At 43.3% G+C, this 20,067-nt stretch overlaps 1 protein-coding gene across 3 annotated transcripts in view; it reads right to left on the bottom strand.

The window, feature by feature from the left end:
* Positions 1-15,657, bottom strand: part of adamtsl3 (ADAMTS-like 3) — a 128,003-nt gene extending 112,346 nt beyond the window's left edge. For all 3 annotated transcript variants that reach the window (XM_068710686.1, XM_068710685.1, XM_068710687.1), the window contains exons 1-2: positions 15,423-15,657; positions 12,463-12,598 (exon numbers count right to left, since the gene is read on the bottom strand). In XM_068710686.1, the coding sequence (XP_068566787.1) occupies positions 12,463-12,528 (66 nt within the window). In that variant the 5' untranslated portion in view covers positions 12,529-12,598; positions 15,423-15,657. The remainder of the gene's footprint in view (positions 1-12,462; positions 12,599-15,422) is intronic.
* Between the last annotated feature and the right edge of the window lie 4,410 nt (positions 15,658-20,067).

Genomic DNA, 20,067 nt, shown 5'->3' on the forward strand with positions numbered 1-20,067 from the left:
CACTTCTCTCTGCTGCCTCGGGGCGATCGGTCAATAGTAGAATAGGGGGTTGACAAGAAACCATGCAATCAGTGCCCAGACATTCTCTTTCTTAATTATTAATCCCGCAACAAAGCTTGATTGTCATTTATCAAAACACCAGACCAATTTGAAACACACAATAAGACATCAGAGATGTGGCTGGTGAGTCACAGGGCTGGTACCTGGCTAATGCTAATGCTAATGCTAACCCCTTCAGTCTAAGGAACTAACCCTGATGATGTCACATGACGTCATCGGGGTTATCAGCTTGAGCTCGGAGACTCAGAGTTATACCAGAGAGGCGGTGCTACAAACTGAAGGGTTTGAAAGAGATGGGCAGGGAAACTCCAACAAAAAGATGCTCTGTTGCATTATGGGAAACGTAGCATCCTGTGTTTTGGGAGCTACATACTGTATATCAGGGACTATAATTGAGGATAACTACCTCTTCAATTTGACTATGCGAGTACCTAACTTCAACCCCTTCAAATACATCATGTATAAAATACACAACTACTCACTTTAACCTTTGAACAATTGGTTTCTGCACTCCTCTCCTGTCAATGAAGGTGGGGAATTTTCTCTTTCCATCAACACGTAGAACAGTGACACAGATTATTTTGTCCTTTATTTAATGCAGCATACAAGGCTGACTACTGTAACATGATCTCGTCTTATTATAGAGGCTGAGAGAGCGGGATGAAAGGCTTTGATCTCTTCACGTCTAAATATACAGGATGAACTTCCATCCACCACTGGAGTTTACAGGCTCACTGCACACTGTTTTATAATTACATGGTTGCTGGTGAGAAATGTGACTGAAGGGTGTTTTTTACTGGTGTCCAGGACGTGCAGTGAGGAGCGCCAATTCAATTTATTTTAAGGTGCAATTTGGTGCATTCAATGCATCTCTTTCAAAGGCAACTGAACAAAAGACGTGATATATGTGGGTACAGAGGGCAGGCAGCTAACGCTAAAACACAATAAAATGATTAGAATTTACAAACGCAGAAAACATAGAATAAGAAAGCTCTCCTCAAAGCCACAAGACTCCATCAAGAGCCATCAATGTACCTCGTAAAGCACTGTCAGTGTGGAGTAGGCCTCGTAGATCTGAGAGTGATTCACCAACAGGATTGGTCATTTATCGCTTAACTTGGTTTGTGAAACAGATTTAGTGGACTTCTGAGGTTAAATAGCGTTCACTAGCATATTTTCTCTGACAGGAAATGCACCGTGCGCACAGGATTGTGGGTGTTTTAGCAGCACAGAGGAGACACACATGCATCTCTGCATGAAGGACTCAGTCCTTAGCGTCAGAAGGATCCTCAACATTGAGATCAAGCAGCGTCCTTTACATCCTGAGAGGACTTTCAAAATAAAGGAAACAAACACAAAGTCAAGACCCTGACATCGCCTATGCTATGAAACTGAATAGACACAATGATTACATAAAATAATATTCCTGCATTACTTAAAGAGCAATGACGTCATTCTTTAGATTCTGTATGAACTGGTTTCTGAATAAGCTCCAGACATCACTGTTCTTCCTATTGTATGTATGTTGTAGTTATTTCATGCGCTTAACTTGATGAATGCGTTTTCTACGTACAGCTAGAGATCATAGTTGCTGTGGAATGTATTATTTGTAATAAATCTAGATCTTAGTGTGTAATCTAAACTCTGGAGTTATACAGCCAGGTGTGTAAGTCCATTCTATGCAGACTGGATTTTTAGTTACACAAGCAGGAGCAAACTTTAAAGGTGCAGTGTGTACCTGGCCACCCGCCCCGAAGAAACAAGCTGCAGCGTTTCACCTCCACTACTGCATCCAACCAATCCGACAGTCAGGATGAAGTGAAGGCCTCACTGTTTCTGACACTGTGGATTTAACCCAATAAAACTACCAGAACGCACACAAAACAGGGACGCATCGGGGCAGCTCTACTTCTTCGTCCTCTGGACCGAGGGCAGACCGGACGCTGCAGTGACTCACTGTCGCCTCTCAGGGTACAAGTGGTATTACAAGACAGTACGAGCCGGAGCTGGCTGGTCGGCGGTCGACATCTCATGTGGCATGACGTCAAAACTGTTCCCTGTTCACACTCTTTTCCCACCTGACGCTTTATTTGGTCAAAGTCCCAGTGAAATGGAAGTTAGGGTATCTTCAGCCTCTGTCACAGTCTCAAGTGTCTGATGACTAGTCCGGCCAAAAAAAGGAAGGGGAACTTCAAACGTCTCGGTGCCACTGCAGTGGCCACTCACGAGCCGAGTTTCACCGTGAAATACGTCACAGTACAGACGCTGAAGACACTCCACTTCTGTTTCCCTGGGACAGGGTCTAGAGAAGGACCGTGAACCCTTGTTGCCGGGGTCAAAAGGACTGTCCGGTGCAGTGTTGGTAAGAAGCACCTCCCTATAACGTTTAGAGGATCCTCATCACACAATGTACACCTCTGCTCTTGACAGATAAAGTCTTGGAGGACCACAGACCTTTAGGTTTCTGAATATGACTTTAAACTTGAGTTCAAAGCTTAGAGCTGAAGTCTTTGCACATCACCTGCCTGCATTTAGAAGCAGCGATAAGATAAGGCGCGTACGTAGTGGTCACTTTAAGATGTACTGAACGCCTGTGGTTTTGTTTCGGTGCTCCGTTGCGTCTGCCACTTTAAATATACCGTAACACAGCTCGCCTCTTCAGATAATTAAGAGATACTCGAAGATATGAGAACCGCAGAGAGCACCATAAATAGAACTCAGAGGAGCGCAGGATCAATCGAGGCCTCGTCTGCCCTCACCTCCTCTCTGGGATCCACTTCAAGCTTTAACCAAACCTGACGGACGCCGCAGGCCACAAGAACGCCGAGTGGTCCGAGTGGACAGCTTTAAGACTGTCCTCACTAGGAGGACACGTACTAAAACTAAAACTAAAAAGGAATGCTTTTAAACAGATTACTTCATCACTGCGTGTCACTGCGACCCTTTCCCTCAACTTGAAAATCAATACTTGACTTAAATCAAGTGGTTATGACATAGATTTCATCACTGGAGCAATATGCAGTTAAGATAATCAAACGTATTTCACATCAGTGTGGAAATAACTGAGACCGTTTACAGACTGTAACAACCGAGTGTAACATTATTAAAGCCGGTTTCTCACCGGTACATGGCCGTTAAAGAACATGTAAAACAGATGAACAACAGTGGTGGATGACGCGTGGTGTATTGAGATGCTACCATCACAGCAAAATCAATTTCAAAGTGACGACGATGAACTGACACACATGGGCGTGTTGATAATGCTCAGATCACGCTCTGGTAGGGACCAAAAGTAAGCAGGACGCCGTCTTGACGAGGCGCTCCGGTGCTCTCGCTTTGGGTTCGCTGTGCTGTGAAGACATTCTAGAGAACCGCCTCGCTGGGTCTCCGTCTCACCTGCAGAGACCGTGGGCTACGTGTTTCAGCTGCAGCTCGTTTCTTCGGGGGGAGGGGGGGGGGGGGGATGCACGCTTTGATAGGGCTCAGACATTTATTGCAACACGGTGACAAATTACACAAATCTACATATTTTAGTAATCGATGACATTAATAACAGCTCTAGCTTCGGACAGCTGGAAGTGACACACTTGTCAGAATGCATCATTTCCTGTTTCCATTACTCAAATGACGCCTCTTCCTTTCCCCGTCACTGTTCCCTTACTGTACGATGCATGCTGTAACCTCATGTGTGCACCGCAGGAGAGCAGCTTCAATGGAGTTTCACCAGGCGGTACTGAAGAGTGAAGCCGACGCTTCACGTGTTAAAGCTGCATTCTCTCTAGTGTCCACCAGGGGGCGACTCCTCTGGTTGTATAGAAGTCTAGTCTAAAATGACTCTACTTCTCTCTAGTGTCCACCAGGGGGCGACTCCTCTGGTTGTATAGAAGTCTAGTCTAAAATGACTCTACTTCTCTCTAGTGTCCACCAGGGGGCGACTCCTCTGGTTGTATAGAAGTCTAGTCTAAAATGACTCTACTTCTCTCTTGATTTATTCCCTCAGTAAACATTGTAAACATGAGTTTATGGTCTCAATCTCTAGTTTACAGTCTTCTTCAATACAGCATGATGTTCATTTAGTACATTATGGTCCATCCAGGGGATGCTTTAGGGGCGGGGCTACACGCTGATTGACAGGTCTCAGCGTTGTCTGGTCTGGGAGTGTTTTCGTCTTAGAACTTTAACCCTTTCACAGTCTGTTTTCAGCTCGTGAAAGTTAATTGTGACATTTTGATCATGAAAAAATGTCAATTCAGCATTTGGTTGTTCTTAGCTCCACCCTCTCGTGTCACTTCTGTTTCCAAAAACACAAGGTGGCGACGGCCAAAATGATTACTACTACGATTTAGAGTTTGTAAACCGTAGTCCACAAACCACAGGGTGACGTCACCGTGACTGGAGAGCTTCAACTGCTCCTCACAGACAACAGACAATAGAGGGGAGAACGAAGTTCCTGAAAAATAGTGAGATAGAAGGAAAGAGAGGGAAGGAATGAGTAAAGAAGGAGAGGATGAGGAGAGATCCAAGCCAGCTGATCGGCTGAGAAACAGACGGCTTTGAGTGAATGGCCACACCGTCTGTGTGTATGAAGGAGCTTTTCAGCCTCTATCTGCTCACACACACACACACACACACACACACACACACACACACACGTAGCATGGCTGCAGTAACTGAGGGGCTCACTGCAGTTTGCGTGGAGCGGAGAGCTACAGTTATCTGTTCACTCCTCACAGTTAGCTGAAATACCAGAGCTGACATTGATCCTGAGCTGGAACAGAAAAGTCACATTCACGTATCATAACACAGCTAATTACATTACAAATTCACAACATAATCCGATACAGACATGAAGTCGTCATCGAATGGTCTAATAAAGTCAGATATTTCTATAAATGTGTCAAAATCTCAATCTGACAGATCTGACAGTATACATTGTTAAATTTATATAATCTCTAAAATTATAATTGTGGTCTTGTTCAAGTTCAATTACATTATATGATCACATTATAATGAATCAAAGTATTGATCAGATTGAGGATCTGTATGGTCCAACATGTTCTGTTGGGTTATGTTATGAGGAATCAGGGTAGGGTTGCTACGGTGACGCACTTTGTTCACCGGTTAATAATAATAATAATAATACTTGTTAAAAGGCCGTTATGTTTCATGGGAAACTGAAACGCGATGTGTTTATTCACACATCTACAGATTGCGTCGTGAACATCATTAGGTTCTCTATTAGCCTTTGGGTTTTACGTCTAAAATATTGTGAAATAGGTGCTTTTGCTTTAGATTTTACCAAAGTGATGTCACAGCATCGAACGTTTTTATAAGAGTATAGAAGTTTTAAAAAGGTCATCCTGTGATGATCTGACGCTCAGTTCACTATAGTATAATAATGACCCTCCCTCGTCTCGTTAACCCTTATTCTGCTTCTCTACAGAGCTTCCACTCTTACTTAAAGACCTTCATGCGTCCCGGTGATAACACTGCATCCACCAGCAGCTGCTCACGCGCCGCTCCTGCAGGAGGTGTGAACCTCGAGGCGGCGGAGCAGAGAGCGGTCAGGAGACACTGCAGGTTAACAAGTTAGTGGCAAATGAAACTTAATAAACCCACAATGAAGCAGCTGTTGTTACCGGCCAGGAAGGAAAGAGAGAACAGGGGGAGGAAGGAGGTGATGACAAGGGCTCAAATGACAACAAACTCTAGAAGTCCAATCCACCGGTCACAACGAATCCAGAAGTGAATAATAAACCTGAACCAAGCTATGAATACATAATGACAACGGCGATAACAGCGGCGGTTTGGGCCACATGGTCAACATGATACTGTTCCAGATGGATATCTTAATCGCTTCTCGTCCGGGTTTCCTTTGAACAGAGCCGCCTCTGAAAGTCTGGAGGACTAGATGATTGACACTGAAAGCCCGTTCCTGGCTTCGGTGCTGCTGCCTGTGAGGATCTAATGGACACGACCAGAGCTCAGGCCCAGGCCGAATGAAAGATCCCCGTCAAATACACTGGAGGCTGAAGCAGGGCCGTGATCCTGTCCCTGATGTACGCCCACGATAGGAGTCATCTCAGCAGGCAGTTAGTTCTCATTAGCCTTCCCTACCCTGGGACTCCTGGGACTCCTGGGACTCCTGGGACTCCAGCAGCTTAACGTGCTCTCGTCCTCCTACTTGACTTACTTGGCTCCGTTTAACCGGGAGGCCGAGTAGATGGAAAGAGTTTACAACGCACATGTGACAGTAAATACCATAGCATTGACTGATTCACACGTTGTGTCGTCTTAACAACAGCCTACATTTAGGAAGAGTCTGGTTTTTGTCCTTGTGGTGTCCCTATGAGGGGGGGGGGTGGACTGCTGGAGGGCTGAGCTGTCTGCTGATGTCCAATAAAGACCTCCCTCTCCCACGTCAGGGCAGGCTGCTTGTTAAACACAATATCTCATCTTCTATTTCTACTAGTAGAAGACGAGACGCGTGGGCGTGAAGGCTTTGAAATAGTTGGGACAGTAAAACATTAAAAGTGCTAATAATAGCATCATAAACATTATTATTATTGGATTATGAGAACAATAACATCGAGCATAACTGTGTGTTATAAAAGACACTCTGAAAACCAAAACATTGTGTAATTGCTGCAAAAAGCATAGTTACCATAATAAATGATGTATTAAGGGCCTCATTACATATTACCTAATGCGGGGGGGGGGGGGGGGGGGGGGGGGGGGGTGACCCTCATTTAAATATTACTGGGACAGTTTCTCTGTGGGGGCATTCATAGTGATATTGGACCTTCAGACTGGATTCTTTCACTGGACTGAAAAAGACATTCTGAGCACGTTGTCTCACCGGAGACATTAAGCTGTTGCTCTCTGCAACTCCACCACCTCTGTCCTCGTTTCTACACACAATAGCCACACAACGCCTCGAAGCCATGCCTCACAGAGCGTCGGCATCAGGGACAATGCTGTATTCAGGGGAGGGTGAAGAGGAAAAGCTCGGAGATTTCGTCCGGTTGTTGTTTGTGAGTAGGGGGGGGGGGGGGGCGGTGAGGGATTCTGGCCGGGTGGGGTCGAGACGGGAAAAGGCCGAGCCGGTGCCGTCGACGGATTGTGTTTGAACAGCTGTGAGGCTGAAGGATGACAGGAAGAGGCTGGCACCAGGAAGGCCAACAGGAAGCAGCGGCTCACTCCTCCACCACCCCCCCGTCCCGCATGTCTCCCCTCCTGCTTTGTGCGATAATGCCAACGAACGAGCTTTGTCTTCTCCTGAGGCATTTCCCCACCATTGTATTTTTACTTACAAAACAACGAGACAAAAAAAGAAAAAGAGGTCAAACCAAACTCTAGAGCTGTAAATCTTGCAGCACGTCTGGAAAAACACCCGGACAATAAAAGGCAATCGGGCGTGATTCTGATCCCACATCAGCTCGTGATAATCCACGCGGGCAGCCAAGCGCGCACCCTAACCCTCCACCACCACCACCGTCGTCTCACCTCCACCCAGTCACACCACCCAGAACATTCCTTCACTTCTCAACTTACTGCACAAAGTCAGTGCCTACCGGAGCAGCAGCACACTCCACTGACAGACCACCCCGTCCTCCCAGAGGAGCTCCATTCATTACATCTAGTTGATCCCCATACCAGTTGCTAAGCTCTTCACTTCTTCCATCATGTTTTCAGAGCTGGGTTGGTAGGCATCCCAGTCTAAACAGCAGCCTCTCATTGGACAGTCCAATGCCTGAGATTCTGTGGGTGCTCTGACCTGCAGGTGCTCTGACCTGCTGCACGGCGGGAGAGAATTGAGAATAAAGACGGTCCAGAGCGCTACCCTTCGTGTGGGACGTGTGTTGATTAAAGCTTGGCAGAACATTGTTATCGTCCGCCATGCCAAAACCTCCAGTCACAACGAGTCCGGGTACCTGGTCCTGTGCCAGCGCAGAATACCGTGCGGCTTCGTCTGTGCTGTGTCAGCATCTGCGTGTGGTGCTGTGCACACAGAGTGGACCCCGGGGGCGGGCAGAACGGACGGATTCAAATACCAGCCGAGCGAGAGCGGGAGAGAGTTGGGATTACATTCATTTGTCACGAGACACGCTCCTCCGCTCCGTACCCAAAGATCACCCTGCAGTGGTGGGCTGGGCTAGACCGTGGTCCTGGGCTCTCAGCCCGTTCCCAACATAACTTCATCATGCCAAATGTTCTCTGACCTTTGCAGAGACTCTGTTATTGTTGGTGATACACGAGGTCCGACCAACACGCAAAACGCAGGAAGACTGGTGAGTTGAGTCCGATCCAGTGTTCAGTAGTGGTACACTGCGGTCATATCCAATAAACTGAAGCAAGACACAGCTGCAGCAGCTTTTTCCATTTTTTGTTAAATTAAGTAGAAGCTTACGGGAAGAATCCCTCAAACACACACACACACACACATACACAACACACACACACACACACACACACAAAACACACACACACACACACACACACACACACACACACACACACACAGTGCACAACTGGTGTCCTTTTACTCAGATGAGCTCATCCACAGGTGTGCGATAAGGCTTGGCAGGTAGCAGAGAGTGAGGGTAGAGTAAGGTCAGAGGCCCGTGTGTGTGTGTGTGTGTGTGTGTGTGTGTGTGTGTGTTTGACTAATTGGAACACCTGTCCATCAACCTTCACTGTGTTGTCTTTTTATTCCTCACACTGATATCCCTCCACATCCCTCTGTAGGGTCGGACGCGTACAGCTGTGTGGACGTGGATCATGTGAGGAGACGTGTGTGGAAGTGAACGGGCAGCTGAAGGTTCAAACACACAGAACACAGGACAGAGAAGGAGCTGCAGCTTCATCTGGTATTCACAGCAGCTCAGCAAACCAGAACAGTGAAGGTGTGGAAATGCGTCGCGATGCAGAGAGAACCAAGTAAGAGCAGACGAGCGGACCAAAGCCTGCTAGCCGCTAGGCTACAGAAACCGGCTCACTGCAGGCTAACCGCATCAATCTCTCTCCAGAACACGCACAACTCTTTCTGAGCGTCAGTGGCCTCTCCGTCAGACAGCTGATGAAAGGTCTGCGTGGGAGTGAACCGCCGTGTCTTTATCGGCGGAGGCACTGAAGCGGTCGTGGGAGAGGAGCCGACGACGAGAACACAAGCTGTTGAAATGAAAACGGTGCAAATAATCACCTCGGATTTTATTGTAGGCCTACAATAAAAAGACATGGCTTCGTTGAGACTATCGATGTCCTCCGCTGCCGTTCAGCACCCTGGACAGCACTCGCACAACAACCGGCTCATGATGAACCCTCGACATTCACCATGATGCAGAGCGAATAACGTGGAATCAGTATTCCTCGTTACACGTTGCATTTGGGGAATTTCTGGTGGTGATGCATACATAACGAAACAAACGTTAGAATACTGACTTAGACGACGATTACCGTGGCAACGGTAGAGGCTCTGAAGTATCTGGGTCAGACTCAGTAAAACACCACAGATCTCTAGGGAGTCCCCGTCCTAGAGCCACGAGGTGAAACCCTGATTTCTGTAGATTTCAGCACTTGTAATGCGCCGCAGAAGGACTTGTGTTTTGTGTTTGTAATGCTCATGTACTGAGGAGGAATTGAAAAGTATGGCTCTTATTTCCCGTCTTCACTGACTTCACATTCAGATGTTGTAACGCCTCCCCTCATAACCCCGTCTTCTTGTGCTTGGGTTTGCTCTGCTTGCACTCACATATATTGTTTACATGCACTCTCCTCTCAGGCTGCTTCTGTGTGCTCCTTGAAACGTAAACTGCTGTTTACTATCAAGATTAATTATGAAATCCAGTGTTAAACATATTAGCAGTTGTTAGTAAGTAGTATTAGTAAAGAGAATACTGCACAACCATTATTAACTGGAGTTGGAACATTGTTATTCATGTTAACATCTTATTGGAATTAGGGCTGTCGGGATCAGCTGGTTTCAGAAGCTATGACATAACTGGTGTCCTGTTTCCTGCATTCAGTGAGACGTTGTGTGTGTGTGTGTGTGTGTGTGTGTGTGTGTGTGTGTGTGTGTGTGTGTGTGTGTGTGTGTGTGTGTGTGTTCGGTGAAGTGGTTCGTGGTCCCACTCAGCTGCAGCGTTGAGGAGAGGAGATGTGGGAGTCTTTTGGATACAGCACAGGGATGCATGTGAGCCGCAGATTAATGACACAGCTCAACCATCGTAGAGCAACAAAAACTGCCCATCGGTATCGGTCTATGAGAAGTACAAATACACGACGTGGAGACGGACATTGATGCTTTCTGATGAAGAGACACCGTGACGTTGACAACAACAGCTGTGGTCAAAACACACGGAGCATCTGGCTTCAATACGGAGGCTCCATTTACTGACATTATGGTGCGTTCAAGCTCCATTCAGTTCAAATTAGTTTTGGACAAAAGGAAATTTGTAATAAATACAGTTTGAAGGATATATTTTCACAGCAATATGAAATAGAGAATAATGACTTATCTGACTTCATAACACGAGAGCAGCTTATATAAACTCATTTAAACTTTATCAATAAAAATACAATCATTCATCTTTTATTTTCCTTATCATTTGAAATGTGTGTTTTTATTGACAGATGGATTTTATAACGTAAAAGTAAAGGAGGACGATAATACATATGTGAGTTATTAGCTATAAGCTTACTAGAAAGATTCTGTAATGAACGACATGATATTTCCTGTGACAATGAGCTTAATATTAAAATCTATAGTGCGGTCCTTGTAATGTTTAAAGGGTCTTTCACTCACGTTACTCATGACCCGTCCTTCTGTCTGGAGTGAGTTCCTGGACCTGTGCGCTCTTCTGTTATTTGTTCTTATGTTATGAGGACAGTCACACATTCACACACATCACACTTACTGTTGAGCCTCACATTACAGTGAGACTCAGGGCTCAAGCTGACTTTGTGACGCATTGTTGGCAAGATTACAGTAAAAAATGTGTTTCCGTGAAACCTGGTGGAAGGGTGTAGCATGGATCAAGGGAGGACTTGGTCCTGGACTCTCTGTGTGCTTTTCAGTTCATTATTTGATTGATTCATGTCTATTTACTCATAACTGGTCTTGTATTGTGTGTATCACTGCTGCTAATAGCACAGAGTACTTTAAATGAGGGTTTGGTCACTATGGGCCAGTATTTTCTCCTAGAGTGTGACTCTTACACCATTATTTCTTTCACGTTGCAGGTGGCTGTGTGTAGAGTTCATGAGCAGGGACCCTGTCCAAACCTTCAAACTTAAATTCACAGCTCACCACAACAGCAAGTCCTGAAAATAGCAGGCGGACATACCCCCGCTGCTCCAGAGGCTTCAGTGATTTATAAACAGACCCGTCCAAATAAAGATGTTTGTGCTGGTTCCACCGTGGAGAACACCGGGTCCACAGCGGCCTGTAGTCGGGGATTAAGGAGCTGCTATATTTGTCATATAAAGAGGTGACATTCACACCCAGGCTCCAGCAGCCTCCCCACGCTGACATACACCGACCTGTGAGAACCATTCGAGTCGGACTGGTGACATCAAATCAGACAACGGAGCAGTGAGTGAACCCCGACAAGGTTCCTCTAATCGGGTCTGTGTTCGTTAGATTCACCAAAGACTGTTGATGGTATATAGGCCATGAGAGCCAGGAGAGCAAACATCTACAATGAGCACACGCAAATATAATGAGAGGTTCTGTTTGAAGTACAGGAAGGTGTTCATATGTCATACAGTCAGCAAATCCAGTGTATCCATCCGTCCGTCCATCCGTCCATTCATCTATCCATTCATCCATCCATCCAGCATCCATCCGTCCATTCATCTATCCATTCATCCATCCATCCGTCCATTCATCTATCCATTCATCCATCCATCCAGCCATCCATCCGTCCATTCATCTATCCATTCATCCATCCATCCATCCGTCCATTCATCTATCCATTCATCTATCCATTCATCTATCCATTCATCCATCCATCCATCCGTCCATTCATCTATCCATTCATCCATCCATCTATCCGTCCGTCCATTCATCCATTCATCCGTCTGTCCATCCATTCATCCATTCATCCGTCTGTCCATCCATTCATCCATCCATCCATCCGTCCATTCATCCATCCATCCATCTATCTGTCCCTCCATTCATCCATCCGTCCCATCATCCATCCATTCATCCGTCCGTCCATTCATCCATCTATCCATCCGTCCATTCATCCGTCCGTCCATTCATCCATCTATCCATCCGTCCATTCATCCATCTATCCATCCGTCCATTCATCCGTCCGTCCATTCATCCATCTATCCGTCCGTCCATTCATCCGTCCATTCAGCCATCCATCCATCCATCCATCCATCCATGTTCAGTACCTGGACAGGGGGAAGTGTGTAGAAGATGAAAACAGCCCTCCAAAAGATAATTGACTCCATCTTCATTAGGACTGTCCAGGGTCTGGGTCTCTCTCTCTGGGCGGGTCTGGGTCTCTCTCTCTGGGCGGGTCCCAACCTGTGTACAGGAAGTGGACACATCACGTTAAAATGTTTCTGCACTTGTTGACTGTGATATTAAAGGGAGACCACATTAGACCACAAACACAGAATATAAACAAGATACAGAATAAAAGGGAGGTTGAAGAAGAGGGTTAAAAGAGGGTACTGATCCACAGCTCAGTCAGGACACACTCCGGTTTCACGGTCTGGCGCTGTCTTTTTTACATGACTGGGTCTTTTTACGGGTTTATGGTGTGTGAAACAGTTGCAGAATGTAACAATTACTATTGTGCAATCTGCAACTATAGTGAAAATAAAAGAACTTCAGAATAAGGTAGACATTCCAACAGCTCAAAACAGCTGTATCTGAAAAGACAAGAGCATCAGAGGACGACCTCCAGCCCAACAGAGAAGAACGACCAATCCAGACACAGACCTGTTGATCACCAGTTTGTAGTAACGTCATGAAGCGAGGGGATTCGGTAAAATAATAATAAAGTTCCTCTTCTTGTATCGTCAGGTCAAAACAACCTCGATGATGTCACAGCGGTTACCTCGTCTTTCCTGTCAAAATCTTCACTTTGTCCGGTGTCTCAGACGTTGGTTTTACAGGCGTCATCTGTAACGGCAAGGACCGCCTCCACCGGACAAAACGGATCTCTGTGTTATAACCTGACCCCACCATCCTCGTGTGACCTCTGACCTCACACCGCTCGACATATGATGTAATATAAAGATGCTACTTTATTATATGATGTAATGATAAAGATGCTACTTTATTATATGATGTAATGATAAAGATGCTACTTTATTATATGATGTAATATAAAGATGCTACTTTATTATATGATGTAATATAAAGATGCTACTTTATTATATGATGTAATGATAAAGATGCTACTTTATTATATGATGTAATGATAAAGATGCTACTTTATTATATGATGTAATGATAAAGATGCTACTTTATTATATGATGTAATATAAAGATGCTACTTTATTATATGATGTAATGATAAAGATGCTACTTTATTATATGATGTAATAATAAAGATGCTACTTTATTATATGATGTAATATAAAGATGCTACTTTATTATATGATGTAATATAAAGATGCTACTTTATTATATGATGTAATGATAAAGATGCTACTTTATTATATGATGTAATGATAAAGATGCTACTTTATTATATGATGTAATGATAAAGATGCTACTTTATTATATGATGTAATGATAAAGATGCTACTTTATTATATGATGTAATATAAAGATGCTACTTTATTATATGATGTAATATAAAGATGCTACTTTATTATATGATGTAATATAAAGATGCTACTTTATTATATGATGTAATATAAAGATGCTACTTTATTATATGATGTAATATAAAGATGCTACTTTATTATATGATGTAATGATAAAGATGCTACTTTATTATATGATGTAATGATAAAGATGCTACTTTATTATATGATGTAATAATAAAGATGCTACTTTATTATATGATGTAATAATAAAGATGCTACTTTATTATATGATGTAATAATAAAGATGCTACTTTATTATATGATGTAATGATAAAGATGCTACTTTATTATATGATGTAATATAAAGATGCTACTTTATTATATGATGTAATAATAAAGATGCTACTTTATTATATGATGTAATGATAAAGATGCTACTTTATTATATGATGTAATATAAAGATGCTACTTTATTATATGATGTAATAATAAAGATGCTACTTTATTATATGATGTAATATAAAGATGCTACTTTATTATATGATGTAATATAAAGATGCTACTTTATTATATGATGTAATATAAAGATGCTACTTTATTATATGATGTAATATAAAGATGCTACTTTATTATATGATGTAATGATAAAGATGCTACTTTATTATATGATGTAATGATAAAGATGCTACTTTATTATATGATGTAATAATAAAGATGCTACTTTATTATATGATGTAATAATAAAGATGCTACTTTATTATATGATGTAATGATAAAGATGCTACTTTATTATACGATGTAATATAAAGATGCTACTTTATTATATGATGTAATAATAAAGATGCTACTTTATTATATGATGTAATGATAAAGATGCTACTTTATTATATGATGTAATGATAAAGATGCTACTTTATTTCACCCTCATGGTCTCAGTTGAGAATCTACAGCATCGCTATGAACTGATTTAGAACCAGGTACTGCACTTCTAATGAATTATTATAACTTAAACTCCATGATGTTATTAACTAAAGGACTAGTACATTTATTTTAAATGAATATGAATTGATATACATGATATAAGACAGCACACATCCATAGTCACAGTGATACAGAGGTGAGCTTCTGTTCTGCTTCATATGATTTTAAAGATCTCATTTGCAAAACATCCTTTTGGAATATTTGTGTTTGACATTTTTCATTATTTTCAACGTTTTAGATTACATTATTAAATATGAAGTGACGGGATTCATTAATAATAAATTAAATAGTCACACCCCTCCAGAGTCGCGCAGCGATCCCCTGATGAATATTACCATAAGGTTATTCTAGGGATCTGATGCAGGAATCCACCTGCGTGCAGCGACCAGCTGAACCATGACGCGCGTGCAGAGATCACAGCGACTTTCTAAGTTTCTAAACGCAAAGCGACGCTTCGACGGCGCTGTTCGTGGAATCACGCCACAAACCGCAGCACCGAGACCCGTCCGCGCGTGTGGCTAGAAGGGGCCGTTGTTAACGGTGGCGCGTCCACGCGTCCAGCCTGATGTGAGGGCTCGTTTTTAGGAGAGAAATAAACACCTTACCTTCTGAAAGGGGGGGGGGTCCTGCGCTACCTATGCGCTCGTACGGAGACGCAACATCAGTTCTTCTCCACAAACAGCGCGGTTGTCCAACGAGCCCCTGTCCCCCCGGCGTCCACGCCCCGAGTCAAGCGCAGACGCGTCCGAAAAGTGATAGAGAGACACCGGTGTGGAGATAAACGCGTCTACGGTAGAAGTGTCTCCAGGCTCCGGGCGGCGGACAACCCGTCAGCCTGCCTGACACACAACTTGGGGGCCAGAGTCAAGTCACACACACAGACGCAGCTTCCGCTCATCCCTTTCAAAGTAAAACACATGCAAACATGTATATATATATATATATATATATATATATATATATATATATATATATATATATATATATATATATATATATATATATATATATATATATCTCTGCTTTAGTTGACGTTCATTCATTTATTTATTCATTTGAATGATTCATTAGTCATGTAAAGTGTCTTTGTCTGTCTTTGTCCCCCAGTCAAAGTAAACGTCAACGTGTGTCCCCGTAGGCTACTGCATTGTGGGTACGAAGTGGACACCGACATGAACTGGATGACTTGGTGTCAAAGGTCAGCACAGAGCAACATTCTGTTGAAAAACCCGTTCCAGCCTCGGGTCATATAAGCACTGCTGATTGAGGGGTAGTTTATTCAGGTTATTATCATTACTATTAACATCATCAGGTTTATATAAGACCTGCTTGCGAGGTGTATTGAAGAGTGTTTTCCCATCGATGTGTGTTAACCACACTGCCCACTATCCCTAACCCAAACCACTGAAGACAGCGCTATTTGAGAGGGAACAGACGTCACTGCTGTGAATGACCCACGTTGCCGTGTTCCATGTTCCTCTTGGTCCTAAAACCTTTCCTAACAGAGGAGGGCTAACGGGCTTCACCACACATAACATGATCTGTTAAACGCTAACGTTAGCTGTTGTAAAATACATTTAACGTACTCTGGGCCTTCGATGTGGAGGACAATGTCCCTGATCATTTTCTACGGATTCCTCTCAGTAAGTAAGCATCTGTGATTACGTTTTCGTTACTGTACATTTCAACTTCCCGGGGTGATTAAAAAGACGCTTTAATTCTGAAGGGGTATTCATCTCATTTCCGGCTGCGCCCTGGTCGTTCACTAGCAGCTTGACGCAACTCTGCGTAGACGAGCCTGATGCCCAGACCCGTCCCATGAGGTGTGGAGGAGCACGAGACACATGAAGGAGCGGTCATCTCCATCAGCTCATATTCTGTTATTAGTTATATCTAGTCTGTTAGTCAGTGTTGTACTAGTCAGTGTCTGTTAGTCAGTGTTGTACTAGTCAGTGTTGTACTAGTCAGTGTCTGTTAGTCAGTGTCTGTTAGTCAGTGTTGTACTAGTCAGTGTCTGTTAGTCAGTGTTGTACTAGTCAGTGTTGTACTAGTCAGTGTCTGTTAGTCAGTGTCTGTTAGTCGGTGTTGTACTAGTCAGTGTCTGTTAGTCAGTGTTGTACTAGTCAGTGTTGCACTAGTCAGTGTCTGTTAGTCAGTGTCTGTTAGTCAGTGTTGTACTAGTCAGTGTCTGTTAGTCAGTGTTGTACAAGTCAGTGTTGTACTAGTCAGTGTCTGTTCATCAGTGTTGTACTAGTCAGTGTCTGTTAGTCAGTGTCGTACTAGTCAGTGTTGTACTAGTCAGTGTATGTTAGTCAGTGTTGTACTAGTCAGTGTTGTGCTAGTCAGTGTTGTACTAGTCAGTGTCTGTTAGTCAGTGTTGTACTAGTCAGTGTCTGTTAGTCAGTGTTGTACTAGTCAGTGTCTGTACTAGTTGGTGTCTGTACTAGTCGGTGTCTGTTAGTCAGTGTGTGTCCTAGTCAGTGTTGTACTAATCAGTGTTGTACTAGTCAGTGTCTGTTAGTCAGTGTTGTACTAGTCAGTGTTGTACTAGTCAGTGTATGTTAGTCAGTGTCTGTTAGTCAGTGTTGTACTAGTCAGTGTATGTTAGTCAGTGTTGTACTAGTCAGTGTTGTGCTAGTCAGTGTTGTACTAGTCAGTGTCTGTTAGTCAGTGTTGTACTAGTCAGTGTTGTACTAGTCAGTGTCTGTACTAGTCGGTGTCTGTACTAGTCGGTGTTGTACTAGTCAGTGTTTGTTAGTCAGTGTTTGTTAGTCAGTGTGTGTACTAGTCAGTGTCTGTTAGTCAGTGTTGTACTAGTCAGTGTATGTTAGTCAGTGTTGTACTAGTCAGTGTTGTGCTAGTCAGTGTTGTACTAGTCAGTGTTGTACTAGTCAGTGTTGTACTAGTCGGTGTCTGTACTAGTCGGTGTCTGTACTAGTCGGTGTTGTACTAGTCAGTGTTGTACTAGTCAGTGTCTGTTAGTCAGTGTTGTACTAGTCAGTGTTGTACTAGTCAGTGTATGTTAGTCAGTGTTGTACTAGTCAGTGTTGTGCTAGTCAGTGTTGTACTAGTCAGTGTCTGTTAGTCAGTGTTGTACTAGTTAGTGTCTGTACTAGTCGGTGTCTGTACTAGTCGGTGTTGTACTAGTCAGTGTTGTACTAGTCAGTGTTTGTTAGTCAGTGTGTGTACTAGTCAGTGTCTGTTAGTCAGTGTTTTACTAGTCAGTGTTGTACTAGTCAGTGTATGTTAGTCAGTGTTGTACTAGTCATTGTTGTGCTAGTCAGTGTTGTACTAGTCAGTGTTGTACTAGTCAGTGTCTGTACTAGTCGGTGTCTGTACTAGTCGGGGTTGTACTAGTCAGTGTTGTACTAGTCAGTGTCTGTTAGTCAGTGTTGTACTAGTCAGTGTTGTACTAGTCAGTGTATGTTAGTCAGTGTTGTACTAGTCAGTGTTGTACTAGTCAGTGTTGTACTAGTCAGTGTCTGTTAGTCAGTGTTGTACTAGTCAGTGTATGTTAGTCAGTGTTGTACTAGTCAGTGTCTGTTAGTCAGTGTTGTACTAGTCAGTGTTGTACTAGTCGGTGTATGTTAGTCAGTGTTGTACTAGTCAGTGTTGTACTAGTCAGTGTCTGTTAGTCAGTGTGTGTACTAGTCAGTGTTGTACTAGTCAGTGTCAGTTAGTCAGTGTGTGTACCAGTCAGTGTGTGTACTAGTCAGTGTTGTACTAGTCAGTGTCAGTTAGTCAGTGTGTGTACTAGTCAGTGTGTGCCAGTGACGTGTGGTGAGGCTCGTGTCTGGTGAGGCTCTGACTCTACATCAGTCAGATTTACAAATATATGAACCCAATAGAGAAGCTTAAATCAACATTCAACTGGCAGCTTACACATTGACTACTGGTTGTTTTTCATATTTCATATCAGTATTATTTACAAACACATTAAGGTACATGTCTGATTCCACCAGGAGCGTTTCAGAAGCGGAGCGCTCGCGAGCGCCACCCGCGAAAATCGTGAGATTCCGCGATAATCTGCGTAACGGATGTATAAAGAGAACAACGAACACATAAAAGGTTACTTTACCTGTCCGACGTTGAACTGATGATGATTTGGTCATATGTATTTTTTTGAGACATTTCTAAGCTTAGATACTGAATGTTACATTTTTGTGGTCAAAGCCAAATATAAGAAGAAGAGAAGTGTAGAAGAAGAGAAGTGTAGAAGAAGAGCAACGACAGAACAAGCATAAACCCGACCCGTGGGCTCTCGCTCGCCCCCTTCAGTGAGGCAGAGGTACTGTTTGCCCCTCTGTGCTTTAATGTCAGATCAGCGACACTAAACATGTTCTACACAGACGTGAAATACATTATTCTATGTAAAGAAAGGACATCTAATAAAAGAGTCTACAGATATTACAGTGGTGACAAACAATGAGACAGAAAAAGACTCAACAGTTAGTGAGGATTCACAGTGAGGTGAGGAACAGCTGGTCTCTGTCTCACCTCACTGTCTCCTCTGTTTGAACAGGACATGACATCATTCAGAGGTTCTGATTATAAAAATGATTGAAATGATTGGAATCATACAGAAATTACATTTATAGCACAGATCAGTAGAGGAATATTAATATGTATTTTATTTTAGCATTATTTGTGTTTTACTTTTCATGATGGCAGGTGAGGCTCTGCCTAGTCAGTGTCTGTTAGTCAGTGTTGTACTAGTCAGTGTTGTACTAGTCAGTGTCTGTACTAGTCAGTGTTGTACTAGTCAGTGTCTGTTAGTCAGTGTTGTACTAATCAGTGTTGTACTAGTCTGTGTCTGTACTAGTCAGTGTTGTACTAGTCAGTGTCTGTTAGTCAGTGTTGTACTAGTCAGTGTCTGTACTAATCAGTGTTGTACTAGTTTGTGTCTGTACTAGTCAGTGTTGTACTAGTCAGTGTCTGTTAGTCAGTGTTGTACTAATCAGTGTTGTACTAGTCAGTGTCTGTACTAGTCAGTGTCTGTTAGTCAGTGTTGTACTAGTCAGTGTATGTTAGTCAGTGTTGTAGTCAGTGTTGTACTAGTCAGTGTCTGTTAGTCAGTGTTGTACTAGTCAGTGTCTGTACTAGTCAGTGTCTGTTAGTCAGTGTTGTCCTCGTCAGTGTATGTTAGTCAGTGTCAGTTAGTCAGTGTTGTACTAGTCAGTGTCTGTTAGTCAGTGTTGTACTAGTCAGTGTATGTTAGTCAGTGTTGTAGTCAGTGTTGTACTAGTCAGT

This window comes from Cebidichthys violaceus, unplaced genomic scaffold, assembly GCF_023349555.1.
Source record: "Cebidichthys violaceus isolate CVI_PGR_0920_01 unplaced genomic scaffold, fCebVio1.0.p SCAF_16, whole genome shotgun sequence".
NCBI lineage: Eukaryota > Metazoa > Chordata > Actinopteri > Perciformes > Stichaeidae > Cebidichthys > Cebidichthys violaceus.